This window comes from Notechis scutatus, chromosome Z (assembly GCF_049901735.1).
Source record: "Notechis scutatus isolate UNSWTSFEM ecotype Mainland chromosome Z, rNotScu1.2, whole genome shotgun sequence".
Classification (NCBI taxonomy): Eukaryota; Metazoa; Chordata; class Lepidosauria; order Squamata; family Elapidae; genus Notechis; species Notechis scutatus.
In genome coordinates, this window is record NC_142025.1 from 121,728,111 (window position 1) to 121,742,710 (window position 14,600).

General features: G+C 51.7%; 1 protein-coding gene and 1 pseudogene across 1 annotated transcript in view; one reads left to right on the forward strand and one right to left on the reverse strand.

Annotated features, from left to right (window-relative positions):
* Positions 1 to 993, forward strand: part of NLGN2 (neuroligin 2) — a 61,561-nt gene extending 60,568 nt beyond the window's left edge. The window contains 1 exon segment of the mRNA XM_087948090.1: positions 57 to 993. Within this exon segment, the coding sequence (XP_087804216.1) occupies positions 57 to 873 (817 nt within the window). The 3' untranslated portion in view covers positions 874 to 993.
* A 10,636-nt stretch (positions 994 to 11,629) lies between these two features.
* LOC148129204 (uncharacterized) lies at positions 11,630 to 13,529 on the reverse strand (annotated as a pseudogene).
* Between the last annotated feature and the right edge of the window lie 1,071 nt (positions 13,530 to 14,600).

A 14,600-nucleotide genomic window follows, 5' to 3' on the forward strand; every position in this document is an offset into this window, starting at 1 on the left:
TTCCACCCGTTGTTGTTTTTTCTCTCTCCTCTGCCCGCCCGTCCCCTGCCTCACAGGGACCCCAACCATCCCGTGCCGCAGGACACCAAGTTCATCCACACCAAGCCCAACCGCTTCGAGGAGGTGGTGTGGACCAAGTTCAACACCAAGGACAAGCAGTACCTGCACATCGGCTTGAAACCCCGCGTCCGGGACAACTACCGGGCCAACAAGGTAGCCTTCTGGTTGGAACTGGTGCCCCACCTCCACAACCTCCACGAGCCCCCTTACACCTCCACCACCACCCGGGTGGCCCCATACGCCACCCGTTGGCCCGGCACCCGGCTGGGCCCCAGCACGACGCGCCAGCCCATCGCCACCTTTCCACCAGACGACGATGACGGAGGGCGCCCGCCCCGCTACGTGCCCTTCCCAGGGGACACGCGGGACTACTCCACTGAACTGAGTGTGACGGTGGCGGTGGGTGCCTCCTTGCTCTTCCTCAACATCCTGGCCTTCGCCGCCCTCTACTACAAGCGGGACAAGCGGCACGAGCTGCGGAGCGGGCGGCGTCTCAGCCCGCAGCGCAGCGCTGCCAACGACTTGGTGCATGGCGGCCAGGAGGAAGAGATCATGTCGCTGCAGATCAAACACTTGGAGCATGACGCGCACGACCTCGAGCCCTTGCGAGCGCATGAAATCCTACGCCCCGCCTGCCCTCCCGACTACACCCTGGCCCTGCGCCGGGCGCCCGATGACGTGCCCCTGATGACGCCCAACACCATCACCATGATTCCCAGCACCATCAGCAGTATGCAGGCCTTGCACCCATTCAACACTTTCCCCACCGGACACAACACCCTCCCGCACCCTCACTCCACCACCCGTGTATAGTCGTTCCTCCGGTGCCCAAAGACCCCAGTGGGAGGGATGGGGGAGGAGACACGGGGCATCCTCTTGCCAACCTGCCCCACTCACCCACCCCCTCCCCAGGGGGGAGGCCCTTCTTCCCGTCCCGTGGCCCGTACTAAGGCCTTTTATATCACACTGTAGGGGGTAACGGCAACCGAAAGGAGGGAGGGGGAGAGCCCGGTGGGGATCGGCAGTCTCTATTGCCCAGATCCGGGGCGCATCGCAGAACGAGGACGTGGCGTGGCGTGGCACGAGGATGTAGTGCGGCGTGACGACGTGGCGCAGCACGATGGCGTGGCGCGGCACGATGACGTGGCATGGCCTGGAAGCCCACCCTGCGTGGCTCGCCGCCATTCCTTCTGAGGAGGAGTCCAAGCATGGAATTACAGGGGGGAGCAGAACAGAGGGGCGAGAACGGCGCCCTTCCACTCCCATGTCTGGAAAGCGGGATTTGGAGGCTGTTTGGGGGCTCCGGTGGTTGGGGGAGGGTACAAGGGAGAGGAGGTGCTGGGGGAGTGTGTGTGGGCGTTTGGAGAGGCCCTCCCCTCCTTGGCAAACGGAGAAGAATCGAGGAGGAGGAAGCAGTTTCGGGCGCTGGGTAAGCTAACTTGAAACAGCGGTTAGCAAAGTGTAGAGGGAGGGAAGGAAGGGAAGGAAGGAGGGAAGAAAAGAAAGGAAAGGGAGGGAGGGAAGGAAAGAAAGAAGGAAGGAAGGAAAAGAAGGAAGGGAAGAAGGGAAGGAAGGAAAGAAGGAAGGATCTGCCCCCGTTTCCATGACCATCTTCACAGTCGCCTCGATCCACACATCTGGCACCGGATCCCACCACAGAGCACTGGTTGCTTTCCTCCATCCTACGGGGGGCGGGGGGCCTCAACCAAAGTTTTTGAGCAGTGGGTCTCAGTGGTCTTGGGGGGAGGGCCTAGGGTTGTGAGATGGGTGCGTCAGGAAGCGTTCCCGCGCCAACGGTCAGTGCCATTTGCACCAACGGAGCCGTGTATGCGAGCCCACAATCCTGCCGCTGGCGTGGTGGCCAGGTTCCAGGTCACCAATGGGGCGTGGCCCAAGGACCAGGAAGTGGGGGACCCCCTCTGGGGCAGCAAGGGGGTTTCTCGATATTTTTTGGGGGGTGGCATCATTCTCCACGCCGGTCCTGGGTGGGGAGCATGTGGCTTAGGCCATCTGAGACTGCCCCCCAGCCCTCCATCTAATGGGAGGGGTCTATCGAGGGCACCGGGCCTGAGAGGACGAAGGGGGGGCACCGGTGGGCCTCCCACCAAGTAGGAAAGCGGCTTTCCCAAAGAGAGAAAGTCTCTCTACTCTTTTACTCTACTCTATGGTGGACAGCTAGACCCCCCACTTCCTGTCTGGGCAGGAAGAAGCCCCAAGATGAAATGGGGAGGGGTTTGAGTACTGGGTGTCTCCCTGTCTGTAGCTTCCTTCCTTCCATCCATCCTTTTCCTTTCTTCCTTTTGTTCTCTCTCTTCCTCCCTTCTTTGAATTTCTTCCTTCTTTCACTCTCTCCCTTCCTTCCTTCCTCCCTTCTTTTTCTTTCTTCCTTTCTTCTCTCCCTTCCTTTCTACCTTTCTTCTTTTTATCTTCCTTTCTTCTTTCACTCTCTCCCTTCCTTTCTACCTTTCTTCTTTTTATTTCTTCCTTTCTTTGCTCTCTTCCTCCCCCTTCCTTCTTTTTATTTCTTCCTTCTTTTGCTCTTTCCTTCCTCTTTTTCTTTCTTTCTTTCCTTCTTCCCACCTTCCCTGCTTTTCTTTTTCTTTCTTTCCCTTCCATCCTTCCTTCCTTTTTCTTTCCTTCCTTCCCCTCCTTCCATCTTTTTTCTTTCTTTTTCCCTTCCATCCTTCCTTCTCTGACACTTCCTTTCCCTTCCTCCCTTCCCCTCCCTTTATTTTTCTTCCTTTTCTCCCTCCCTCCTTTTTTCCTTCCTCCCATGCACCGTCTTTCTTTTTCTTCCTTCCTTTCTTTCATCCTTCCTTCCCTCCCTGTCACTTCCTTTTCCCTCCTTCCTCTTTCTTCCTCCCTCCCTTCCTTTTTCTTTCTTTCTCTCCTCCCTTTTTCTTTCTTTCTCTCCTCTCTCCTCCTCCCTTTCTTTTTCCTTCTTTCGCTCTCTCCCTTTCTTCCTTTTTCTTTCCTTCCTTCCTTCTTCCCATCCTGTCTCTTCCTTTCTTTCCCTTCTTCCTTCCTTCTCTGTCACTTTCTTTTTCTTCCTTTCTCTTCCTTCCTCCCCTCCCTTTCTCTCTCTCTCCCCCTTCCATCCAACCTCCCTTCCACCCTCCGTTCTATGTCACTTTCTTTTCTTTTTCTTTTTCTCTCTCCCTCCCTCCATCCTTCCTTTCCTTCCTTCTTCCCATCTTCCCTGTTTCTTCATTCCTTCCTTTTTCTTTCCTCTCTTTCCCTTCTATACTTCCTTCCTTCTCTGTCACTTTCTTTTCTTCCCTTTTTCCCTCCTTTCTCTTCCTTCTTCCCCTTCCCTTTCTCTCTCTCTCCCCCTTCCATCCAACCTCCTCCCACCCTCCTATGTCACTTTCTTTTCTTTCCTCCCTTCCCTTCCCCCTTTTTATTAGGCCAAATCATACCTCCTTTCTCTGTTTTTCCCCCCTCAATTTTCCATCTGTTGCCTCTTTGCTTTCTTGGACAATCCCTTCCTCTTTTGTTTGCTGTCATCCGGAAGGAAGAAGAGGAAGGAAGGAAGGAAGGAAGAAAGGAAGGAAGGAAGGAAGGAAGGAAGGAAAAGAAGGGAGGAAGGAAAGGAAGGAGGGAAAGGAAAGGAAGGAAAAGAAGGGAGGAAGGAAAGGAAGGAAGGAGGGAAAGGAAGGAAAAGAAGGGAGGAAGAAAAGGAAGGAAAGGAAGGAGGGAAAGGAAGGAAGGACAAGAAGGGAGGAAGGAAAGGAAGGAAAAGGGGAGGAAGGAAAGGAAGGAAATAAAGGAAGAAAAGGAAGGAAGGAAATGAAGGGAGGAAGGAAAGGAAGGAAGGAAATGAAGAAAAGGAGGAAGGAAAGGAAGGGAGGAAATAAAGGAAAAGGAAGGAAGGACAGAAGGAAAGGAAGGAAAAATGGGAAGGAGGGAGGAATAGAGGGGGGAAGGAAAGAAGGGACAGAAGAAAAGGAAGGAAGGAAAAATGGGAGGAAGGAAAGAAGGAAGGGGAAGGGAGGAAGGGTCAGAAGAAGCGAAGATTGGGGGGTGACAAGAAGAGTTGGAGGGGGATAGTTTCGTTCTAAGCCATTTGGGGACCCCCCACACCTCTCTTTGCAACGTTGGTTTCCTTTTTTTTAAAGAAAAGAAAAGCAAAAAGAAAGAAAAGAAGAAGAGACTTTATTATGAATAAATATATATCTATATCCCGGTTTGCTTTTTTTTTTTTAAAAAAAGGAAAACAATTATTTTGTAACAAAACAAAAATAGCGAAAGACCTAAAAAGCAAACGTTTTTTGTGCCAAACTCAGCAGGGTGTGTGTGTGTGTTGAGGGGGTGCAGGGTGGCAGATGGAGGAGGGGGTCCTTATTGCTATGGCTTGTTTGGATGATTGAGGGCCTTGGCGATGGCTGGAAAGGTGCCAGGGGGAGGAACGCCCTCCTAACCTCCATCGCCAGGGGGGCACTTTGACCATCACACACACAGACACACACACACACACACCTCTACACTCATGGTCCCCACCTCCGGGCTCCCCCTCCCCTTCCTCCGCCATTAGAAACACCCACAAGTTGGGTCGGAGCAGCCATTGCAAAGGATCCCTTTGGAATCCACTCACCCCCCACTGGCTTCCTGGGGGGAGACCCACCCATGGCTCCTGTGGGGGCGAGGAGGGAGGGCGCAGTCTTTCTGCCCTCCATCTCGAGCCAATTTTCGTGGCTCCTTCCCCCCCTCCTTCGGAAGTGGCTTCCCAGAATATATATATATTTTCCAAGGAGGGGGCCCGGGAGGTCATCTAGTCCAACCCACCCCATTAGACTTTCTCCCTCCTGACCAGTGGTGGCCCACCTTGGTGAGGGTCTCTTCCAGAAAGAGGACGAGAGGTCTGCTCCCCCCTTCCTCGGCCCACCCTGGGGTGGGGGGTCTCTTCGAGGCAAAAGGAGCGGATGGATGACCTTGGTCGGGAGGTGCCTTTTGCGGAAACGTGAGGGAGGGGCTCTCACATTTCCCCTCCCCCTTGTCTGCTGTGGACATTTTTCATTCTGGGCATGACGGCTGGGTGCCCCCCTCCCCCTTTTCCCCCCTCCCTCCCTCCCTTCCCCCCCATGGAGAGAAAAAATCTATTTTTATGAGACTTGGAGGGGGTCAATTTTTTTCAAGCAACCTGCACTTGACTTTGAAGAACAATCTTGCAAAATGTCCCCCTCCCCTTTTTTTCAACAGAGCCTCCGCACCCCCACCCCAAACTTTGAGACTTTTGTAGCCCCCTCCCCCAAGCCCGGTGAAGTGGGGAGGGGGAGGACTCTCCTCCCTCTCCAGCTGCTGGGATTTGAATCGAGCAACCGATTGAAAAAATGGAGGAGGGCGCCGCTTTTATCTTCGGTTTGGTTTGTTATGACCTGGATGGTGGCTGGATGAAGCAAGTTCCGGTGCGTGTTTGTGGGGGGTGGGTGGGTAAGGGAGGAGGGGGTCGTTTGCACACACCCTCCTTCCCTCCCCCAAGAGGGGTGCGGTGGGGGAGGGAGGAGGGGAGGCTGGGCTGGAGCTGAGACGCTGTACACATTTTTAAACAACAACAAAAACCCTTGCAAGAAATGGAAAATGATATTGTAAATATTAAAAAAAGATTTAATTGTTGAATCAGCTTTTTTTCTCCTCCCTTCTCCCCCGTGGCAGGGTTGAGGGTGGGGGTGGGAAAAAAAGGGTGGGGTGCAGAAGAGACCACCACCACCCAGAAACAGAGGGTCTAATGGGGTAATGGGGGTTGGACTAGATGACCTCCAAGGTCCCTTCCAACTCTGTTTATCTATCTATCCCACACGACGTCAGACTCCTTTATGACGGTGGGGAGGTGAACACCAAGCGATTATGCCACGGCCTTGTTTGGCTGGATTAAACGGCTTTGGCGGAGCTGCTGCGCCTCATCCTGTAAAACCACAAGCTGCGCGGTCCCTCCTTGCCCACCCGTGACCCCCCGCTTCTTTTCACGAGGGGGGATTGCCCGAATTTTCTCTCCACTTGTGCAATGGGGGAGGGGCAACTCCATCCAAGCGGGCGGGGTTGCGCCAGGGTTGTTGTTTTTTTTCTTTTGCGCGGTTCCAAAGCTCGGACGTGCGCGAAGGCGGGGAGGCAGGAGAGGAGCCGCAGCGATGCGGGAAAGGGCGGCGGGGAGGCGGTGGGCGTCGCAGGGAGCCCCCACCCCTCCGCCTCCTCGCCTGCTAAAAATAGCCAGGCTGCGCCAGTCACAGGAAAGGGGAGGCAGCGAGCGAAATGCGCGCAACGGGTCGGAGAGGGGGGCGATCGGCGAAGGGAGGGGAGGGGGGACGTCATCGCTGCCCGCTCTCTTGCAGAGCAGAAAGAGGGAGCGGCATTTGGGGAGGGGGCTTGGGAACCCAGGGAGGAACGTAGCTGGTGGGGGATGGAGAGGCCGCGCAGACCATCAGCTGGGCGCTTTTTGGGGGTGGGGGGAGATAAGCGGGAAGAGGTCTGATTAACGAGGGGAAGGGTTTCGGGGGTCGCGCCCGCCGGACGGAGAGTCTCGAGCCACGGAGGATGAGGTGGGGAGCAGCCACGCAGCGCATCAGCTGGGCTTTATAAGATGTTTTATAGATTAACAAGAGTTGGAAGGGACTTTGGAGCTCATCTAGTCTAACAACCCCCACCCCACCCAAGCAGATTTTTTGGGGAGGGGGGAAAAAAGAATGTAAGGTACAGGTGGTCAGCCCCACGTGGGTTTCTTTCAGCCCCTGGTTGCGAACAGAGGGGCTTCTCCACCCTCCCGAGAGGAAGGGGCTTCCTCTCCCCGCCTCCTCCATGTGCGCGGACACGCATGCCAGCTTTTGTGCGAATGTGGAGCTTCCCAATGGGAGCCGAGGGGGTTGAAAAGGCCTGCGGAGGGGCATTTCGGGCCGATTAAGGGGGAAATCCGATCCCAGGTGGAAACTGCAGGAGTCAGCTCTTGCGTGGGGGTGGGAGTGGGGTGAAGTATAAGACCACCGGGCCACCTAAGGCTTTTGGGGGTTATTTAGGCGTCTGAGGAAGTGGGGGGTATCAGAGGGCAGTGGCACAGACCCAACCACATATCTGGAAAAAATAACCAAGAAGAAAATTATAACCAGCCACATGAGCAAAGAGATCCAACAGACGATCATCCCAAGAGAAAAATCTTCCAGATGCACCAAACTATACGGCCTCCCAAAAATACACGAAGAAGGCATACCTCTCAGACCCATAGTCAGCTCAGAGGAGCACCACTATAAAACCTAGCTAAACACTTAGCAAAACAGCTACAGCCCCATGCCGAAACAGCAGCTTCACACGTACAAAACTCATACCACTTCTTGGAAATGATCAGAGATCTACACATGGAGCAAGAAGATTTGCTTGTAAGCTTCGACGTGGTTTCACTATTCACTCAAGTCCCGATAAAAGAGACTCCTGAAATCATCAAAAATAAATACCAACCAGCTAAACACCTCGTGGAACTAGCAGAACACTGCTTAACCAACACATATTTCATATACAAAGGACAAAGATACAAGCAAATTGAAGGAGCCCCTGTGGGATCACCACTGTCACCCGTCATTGCAAACCTGTTCATGGAAGAATTCGAATCCAGAGCCCTGGCTAATGCCACCCACAAACCCAAACTATCAATGACACATTCGTGATTTGGCCCCATGGAAAAGAAAACCTAAACAATTTCCTAACCCACCTAAACAGCACACACCCCAAAATCAAGTTCACCATGGAAACGGAAACAAACAAACAACTACCATTCCTAGATGTACTGATCTACAAAAAAAAAAAGATGGCACACTAGGACACACCGTATACCAGAAGAAAACACACACCAACCGCTACCTCAACACCCAATCCCACCACCACCCAGCACAGATAAACTCCGTGGCCAAAACACTAATCGCCAGAACCAAACGTCTGGCAGACAAGACACACCTCAAGACTGAACTAGGCACCCTGATTAAAGTACTAACAGCCAACGGCTTCCACAAAAGCAAAACCACCGGCTTGATCCACAAAAACACATTGAGACATAATGGAGACCTAGAAGATGAACAGACCTATGGAACAGCTGTCCTGCCCTACATAAGAGGTACTACAGACAAAATCAGTAAGATACTACACAGGCATCACATCAAGACTGCCTTCAAAACAGACAGAAAATAGCAGCAGCCATCCTAAGAAACCCCAAAGATAAAATTGACCTGAAGTCCCCTGTGCATCATGCCCAGCCACATACATCGGACAGACCAATAGAAGAATAAGTACCCGCCTGGATGAACACAAAAATGCAGTAAAAAAGCTGGAACATACTTCCTCACTAGTCCAACACATAAAAGCCACAGGTCATAGCATCGACTTCAATGGCACCAAAACCCTAGCCACTATAGAAAACCCCAGCCACAGAATCATCAGAGAAGCCACAGAGATTGAAAAAGACCTGAAAGCATGAATAGAAGAGATGATTCCACCAGACTGTCAATTATTTGGAAGCCTGCACTCACAAACAAAAAAATCTCCACATCACAAGCCAGGCAAAACACCTGGGCACAAACAGATCCTTCCCGATACCTCCAGCTCAAACACACCCCAACCAGGCACCCAGATGAAACCTAGCTTCCTAATAAATGATAGCCGTCCATTTACTCGGAGCCAAGCTGCACTAAAAGCCTCCAATACAGGAACACAATGTTGCCAGCCAATCCAGACACAAAAAGAACCACAAAACAGACAGAAGATATTAGAAACACCAATCAAGCAGAACACAGCAAACTCCAAGACCAATAAACACAGACCAAGACCCCCAACCAATCAGGATGAAGAAAAAACCATTCTGGCACAGCAGTAGGCTAGCCCCAAATTTAAAACTGAAACGGCTGTGAAAGTCTGACTCACAGACAAACCCAATACAGAAGCCTGATGATGGCAGATGAGATTCTGCCGAAACGTTGCTACAACTTTAAAAGCACAACTATAATGACGTGGGAAAATACCCGAACAAAGCTAAATACCATACATGTAAGTACCCACGAAAACTTAAGAATATATATATATATATGTTTTCTGCGGTTTTCGCGGGTATTTGTATGTGGATCTTTGGTTATTCGGGTTTTCTCCCGCGTAAAATTGGAAGTATCTAGGCGACGTTTCGATGAAGTCTCATTCATCATCTTCAGGCTTGTGTCTTCGGCTCTGTGCTTCTCGGAGTAATGTGAGCTTGCAGCTGCTTCTTCCTTTCATAAACGAGATATCATAAACGAGATGATACCTCCCGCCTACCAGCCATTTGGAAACCCGCCCTCATTAACAAACGAGTACCTAACATGAAGAACGACACCAGACCCACACCCACGAGGGCCACACAAGATGCTACCACCACACTTCCACTTAGAAAGCAGACTCACACACACACAGAAGATGAGACACGACCACGGACCAGAAGCCGTGCCGCAGCTGCATCACTACCCGCTTCAAACCCCTCCGACCCATACATGAAGCGAACTGACGCCCACCATGAAGATGCGGCACGACCACGAAGCCAAACAGGATCACAGCTCACCAGCTCAAATCTCCCAGCAACTAAGACTAACCTGAGCACAACCAAGCCCCCACCTGAACAGAACACACCCCCAGCCAATCAGAACACAGCCAACCCCACTACCAAGCAGAACACAGCCAAACCCCCAACCAATGAGAACACCGCCCCACCCAATCAGAACACAGCCAAGCCCTCACCCAATCAAGTCACACCCCACTAGCAGTTAAAAGGAAGAAGCAGCTGCAAGCTCACATTACTCCGAGAAGCACAAAGCTGAAGACACAAGCCTGAAGATGAATGAGACTTCATCAAAACTTCTCCTAGATACTTCCAATTTTACGCGGGAGAAAACCCGAATAACCAAAGATCCACATGTATGTATGTATGTATGTATGGTATTCAGCTTTGTTCGGGTATTTTCCCACGTCATTGTAATTGTGCTTTTAAAGTTGTAGCAACGTTTCGGCAGAATCTCATCTGCCATCATATATATATATATATATATATATGTATGTATGTATGTATGTATATATATTTGTCAATCACTTACAAGATACAGGTATAAGAATATAGTTTTGAATATGTGAGAAAAGAAAAAAACCAATAGGACAGGGACAGTAGGAACGATTGGTGCACTTATGCACAACCCCTACAGGCCTTTTAGGAACGGGGTGATGTCTAAGGTTAAAGTTTTGGGGTTTGGGAAAGAAACCACAGTCAGGTAAGAGTATTCCAGACATTGACCACTCTGTTACTAAAGTCGTATTTCCTGCAATCAAGTTTGGTGCTCTTGTATTGTTATGATTGAAGCTGAAGTATTCATTGACAGGAAGGACATTGCAATGTATGATTTTATATACTATACTTAGATCGGACCAAAGGCGGGGTAGTTCTAGGTTTTCTAGGTCTAGAATTTCAAGTCTGGTGACGTAAGGTATTCTGCAACAAGTAGGAGTGGAGAACTCTTCTTGTGAAATATCTCTGGACTTTCTCAACTGTGCTAATATCAGATACGTAATGTGGGTTCCAGACTGATGAGCTGTATTCGAGTATTGGTCTAGCAAATGTTTTGTATGCTCTAGTTAGTAGTGTGATATTACCAGAGAAAAGCTACGTAAGATTAGGTTAACAACTCTTAATGCCTTTTTGGCTATGTAGTTACAGTGGGCTCTAGCACTTAGATCATTACAGATGAGTATTCCAAGGTCCTTTACAGAGCTTGGATCATCAACAAGGTCTTGACTATTCAGCCTGTATTTTATTTTCTGTTTTTTTTTGCCAATATGTAAGACAGAGTATTTATTTGTTGAGATTTGAAGTTGCCATTTGTTTGACCATTCTGATACATAGTCGAGGTCTTTTGAAGGGTAGCAGTATTGTCGGTGGTGTTGAACAGCTTTACATCGTCAGCGAAGAGAACGCAGTTGCTCTTAATATGATCACAAAGGTCATTTATGTAGAGTATGAAGAGAGTTGGTCCTAAAACACTGCCTTGGGGGACACCAGTTGACAGGTATAGAATTTGATAGGACACTCCCAATTTTGACCATTTGTTATCTTTTGTTTGACAGGAATGCTTCTATCCAGTTATGCGGGTGTCCAGAGATACCATAAGATTTTAGTTTTAGTAGTTTGTCGTGTACCACTGAATCAAAGGCTTTACAGAAGTCTATGTAGATTGCGTCTATTGCTTTGCCCTGATCGAGTTGTGTAGTCCATATGTTTTTGCAGTGTAAGAGTTGCAGATTGCAGGATAGTTTTTTCCTGAAACCAAATTGTTTATTGGAGAGTAGGTTGTTTGTCTCTAAGTGGAGGATAATAGATTGGTTAATAATTGATTCCATGACTTTACACGTGACGCAGCATAAGGAGATTGGTCTGTAATTTTCAACTAGGCTGGGGTCTCCCTTTTTGAAGATGGGGATGACCGTGGCTTGTGACCATAGTTTTGGCAAAGAGCTGGTCCTGAAAGATTTTTCAAAGATTATGCTTAGAGGTTCGGCTATGGCAGTGGGTAGCTTTTTAAGAAGTAGGCACATATTCCATCCGGTCCAATAGATAGGGATGGTTTTAGATTTTTAAAGGTAAAATTGTTGAAACAAGATCACTTTAGTAGTACAGGGATTATTTGCCCCCCCCCCTCTTCTTTGGCCCTCTGAAAGACTCCATTCATTGGTGGGAGAGGGAGGGGGGCTAGTCCAGCTACCTCTTCCACGCCTGTCAAAGAAGCAGCCATGGCACACCAAGAAAAGAGAAGGGGCCAGCTTGGCAGGCACTTGAGATCCAGCGAGGCTCCTCAATGCGTCGTGGGATACCCCTTGTGGAAGAAATAGAAGGGGCGCTGGAAGTCTGGAGGGGGAAGAGCCAGAAGGGGACTGTTAAGAGGATGGCCTGGCAAGGCAGGGTGGCCTGACCAATTTCCAGTGGGCAGGTTGATTGGCAAATAGCCCACCAATGGGAGAGTTGGATCTGTCGTCACTTGAAACAGCGAAAGGGGCGACAGCCTCTGCCCTGGAATGGTTGCTTGCCTTGGAAGTATTCTCTGTTTCTACCCCTGAACTCGGATCCATCCGATTCCCAGTCTGGTCTGTGGGTGTATGCCCTCTGGGGTTGAGGGGCATCAAACTGCGTGTCTGTGAGCCGAAAGGAAGGCCCACAGAAATGTGATCCAGCTCGTCTATGTGAGAGAAGGCAGGACCTTTTTCCCGTTCTTAGTCTCCACTAGAAGGCGCTCTAGGGCCTCTCCAAACAGCTTGCCCGCCTTGTAGGGAGCAGAGGCTAGTTTCCATGTATGCTTCGTATCCGCCTCCCAATAGCGAAGTCACAGTAGTTGATGGGCCACCACCGAAGAGGCAATGGCCCTGGAAGCAAACTGGGCTGCATTCAAGGTGGCATCCGCTGAGACTTCCGTAGCCGCTATCACTTTGTCGATGTCCTGGTGGAAGCGAAGGTCACCAGAGGAACCCTCGCTTGCATCTGGCGGAGCCACATCAATGAGGCCCTGTTGAAGAGGAAGCTGTCAATGCTTTGATTGCCCAGGCCACCTGGTGCATCTTGCGGAGGGTGTCCTCTGCCCGTTCAGAGCATACACTCAGCTTAGGCTGTGGCTGCCCTTCTCCTGGCAGCGGCTTCGAATCAGGAGCCATAAAAGCCTGGTCGGAGGGCAGAGACAGTTGCTCTCTGGCGCCACCTGGCGACCCGGCCTGAGAGCCCAGCGGACTCTGGTGCTTCGCGCCGATTGGCTGACTGAGTTGCTGGGCTGGAAAAGCGCGGGAAACTCCAACGGTTTCCTCCGCGGGGGTCTCCGCCTCCCCCTTGGCACCACTTCCACCTCAGCGGCCTTTTTGTCGGCGGCCTTCGAGGCTCCCTGGGAGGAGAGGGCTGTCGCCTTCAGCCTCACCGCGACTCTTCTGGCGGCCGACTTGAACCCCGCGGAGATTTTCAGGGGACTCTGGTCCTCCTCCCCCCTCGGCCCTGCCGTTCCGGGTCCGCCATTTTAGCCTCCGGGGCCTCCGAACATGGCAGGCTCGTTCCTGTGAGGAACCTTTTGCTGCCGCCGCGGCTTTATTTCTCTCTCAGCCGCTCTAGGCTTCCCCCGGGCGGTGGCTCCCTACCCCTTCTCCCTGGCCTGCGGGGTGGCTCGGGGAGGGACCTCGACAGGATCGGAATAAAGGCGGCTAGGCCTTCGCAGGAGCCTTCTCACGCGGAGCCGGGGACCTCGCTGTGATTTCCACTTCGAACTCCGGGGAATAATAACCGCGTCGTCCTTTCGCAGCGCTCTCTTCGGCGAGGCTCGGCTGAGGGAAAAGGCCGAGGCCGAGACTGGGCATGCGCAGGATATGGAGGCGGGGCCGAAAGTTTGATTGACTCCGGTTCAAAAGAAGCCCAGTTAACCCCTTCATTTCCTCGGAGTCTCTGCTAGGCCCACTGGAGAAGAACGTTTCCCAGAAACCTTTGCGAGATGGGATGGAATAGAAATGGGAATAAGAATAAGGATATAATAGGAATAGAAATAAGAATACGGATATAATAGGAATAGAATATAATACAATAGGAATAAGAATAGAATAGGAATAGAATAAGAATAGAATAGGAATAAGAATAGAATAGGAATGGAATAGGAATAGAATAAGAATAGAATAGAATAGAATAATGGAATGAAGAATAGAATGGAATGAAGAATAGAATAAGAATAAAATAGAATAGAATAATGGAATGAAGAATAGAATAGAATAGGAATAGGAGTAGAATAAGAAGAGAATAGAAGAGAATTCTTTATTGGCCAAGTGTGATTGGACACACAAGGAATTTGTCTTTGGTGCATAAGCTGCTGCATTGATGCTAGATACGAGATTAGCAGGAAGGGGCCTGGCCGAGATAACATCTCTGACCCTGCAAAACGACTCGGGAACAGAGGCGAGAAGAGATCAAAAGGATGGAGATGAGGAAGGGGTAGGAAGGCTGTGCGCTCTCGCTCTCGCTCTCCTTGGCGGGAAGACCCCCTTCTGGGCCGCGCGGACTCTATAGCCTCGCCCCAGCTTTGGAATAGGGCCCTTTCAGACCGGGCGCCATCTTGGATCGGAAGCGAAGTCTCTGGGGGCGGCGACAAGGAGAAGCGGAGCCACGCCCCCTTGGCTTCGGAACGGCGGCGGCGGCGGCGGGAAAGCGAAGCGGAGTGCGGCGGAGGAGGAGAGAAAAGGGGCGGGGAGCCGGGATCCCTGCAGCTGGGGGCAGCCTCGGTCCTGCCATGGCCGGCGCGCTTCCCGCGGGGCTCGAGAGAGCGTCCCTTGCCCGGCGCCCACCCCGCTGCCGCCCCCTCGCCCGGCGGCCGCCCGGACCCCGCCGTGGCGCTCACCCCAGGCGGACAGGCAGGGCGGCCGGCGGCGGCGGCGGCGGCATCCTGCGGCGGGGATGGCAGGAGAAGCCGGGCCCCAGACACGTAAGGGGAGGAGGGACCCTTTCACTGCTGGGGAGGTCTTCCCCGCGCAGGGGATGGACTGGATGC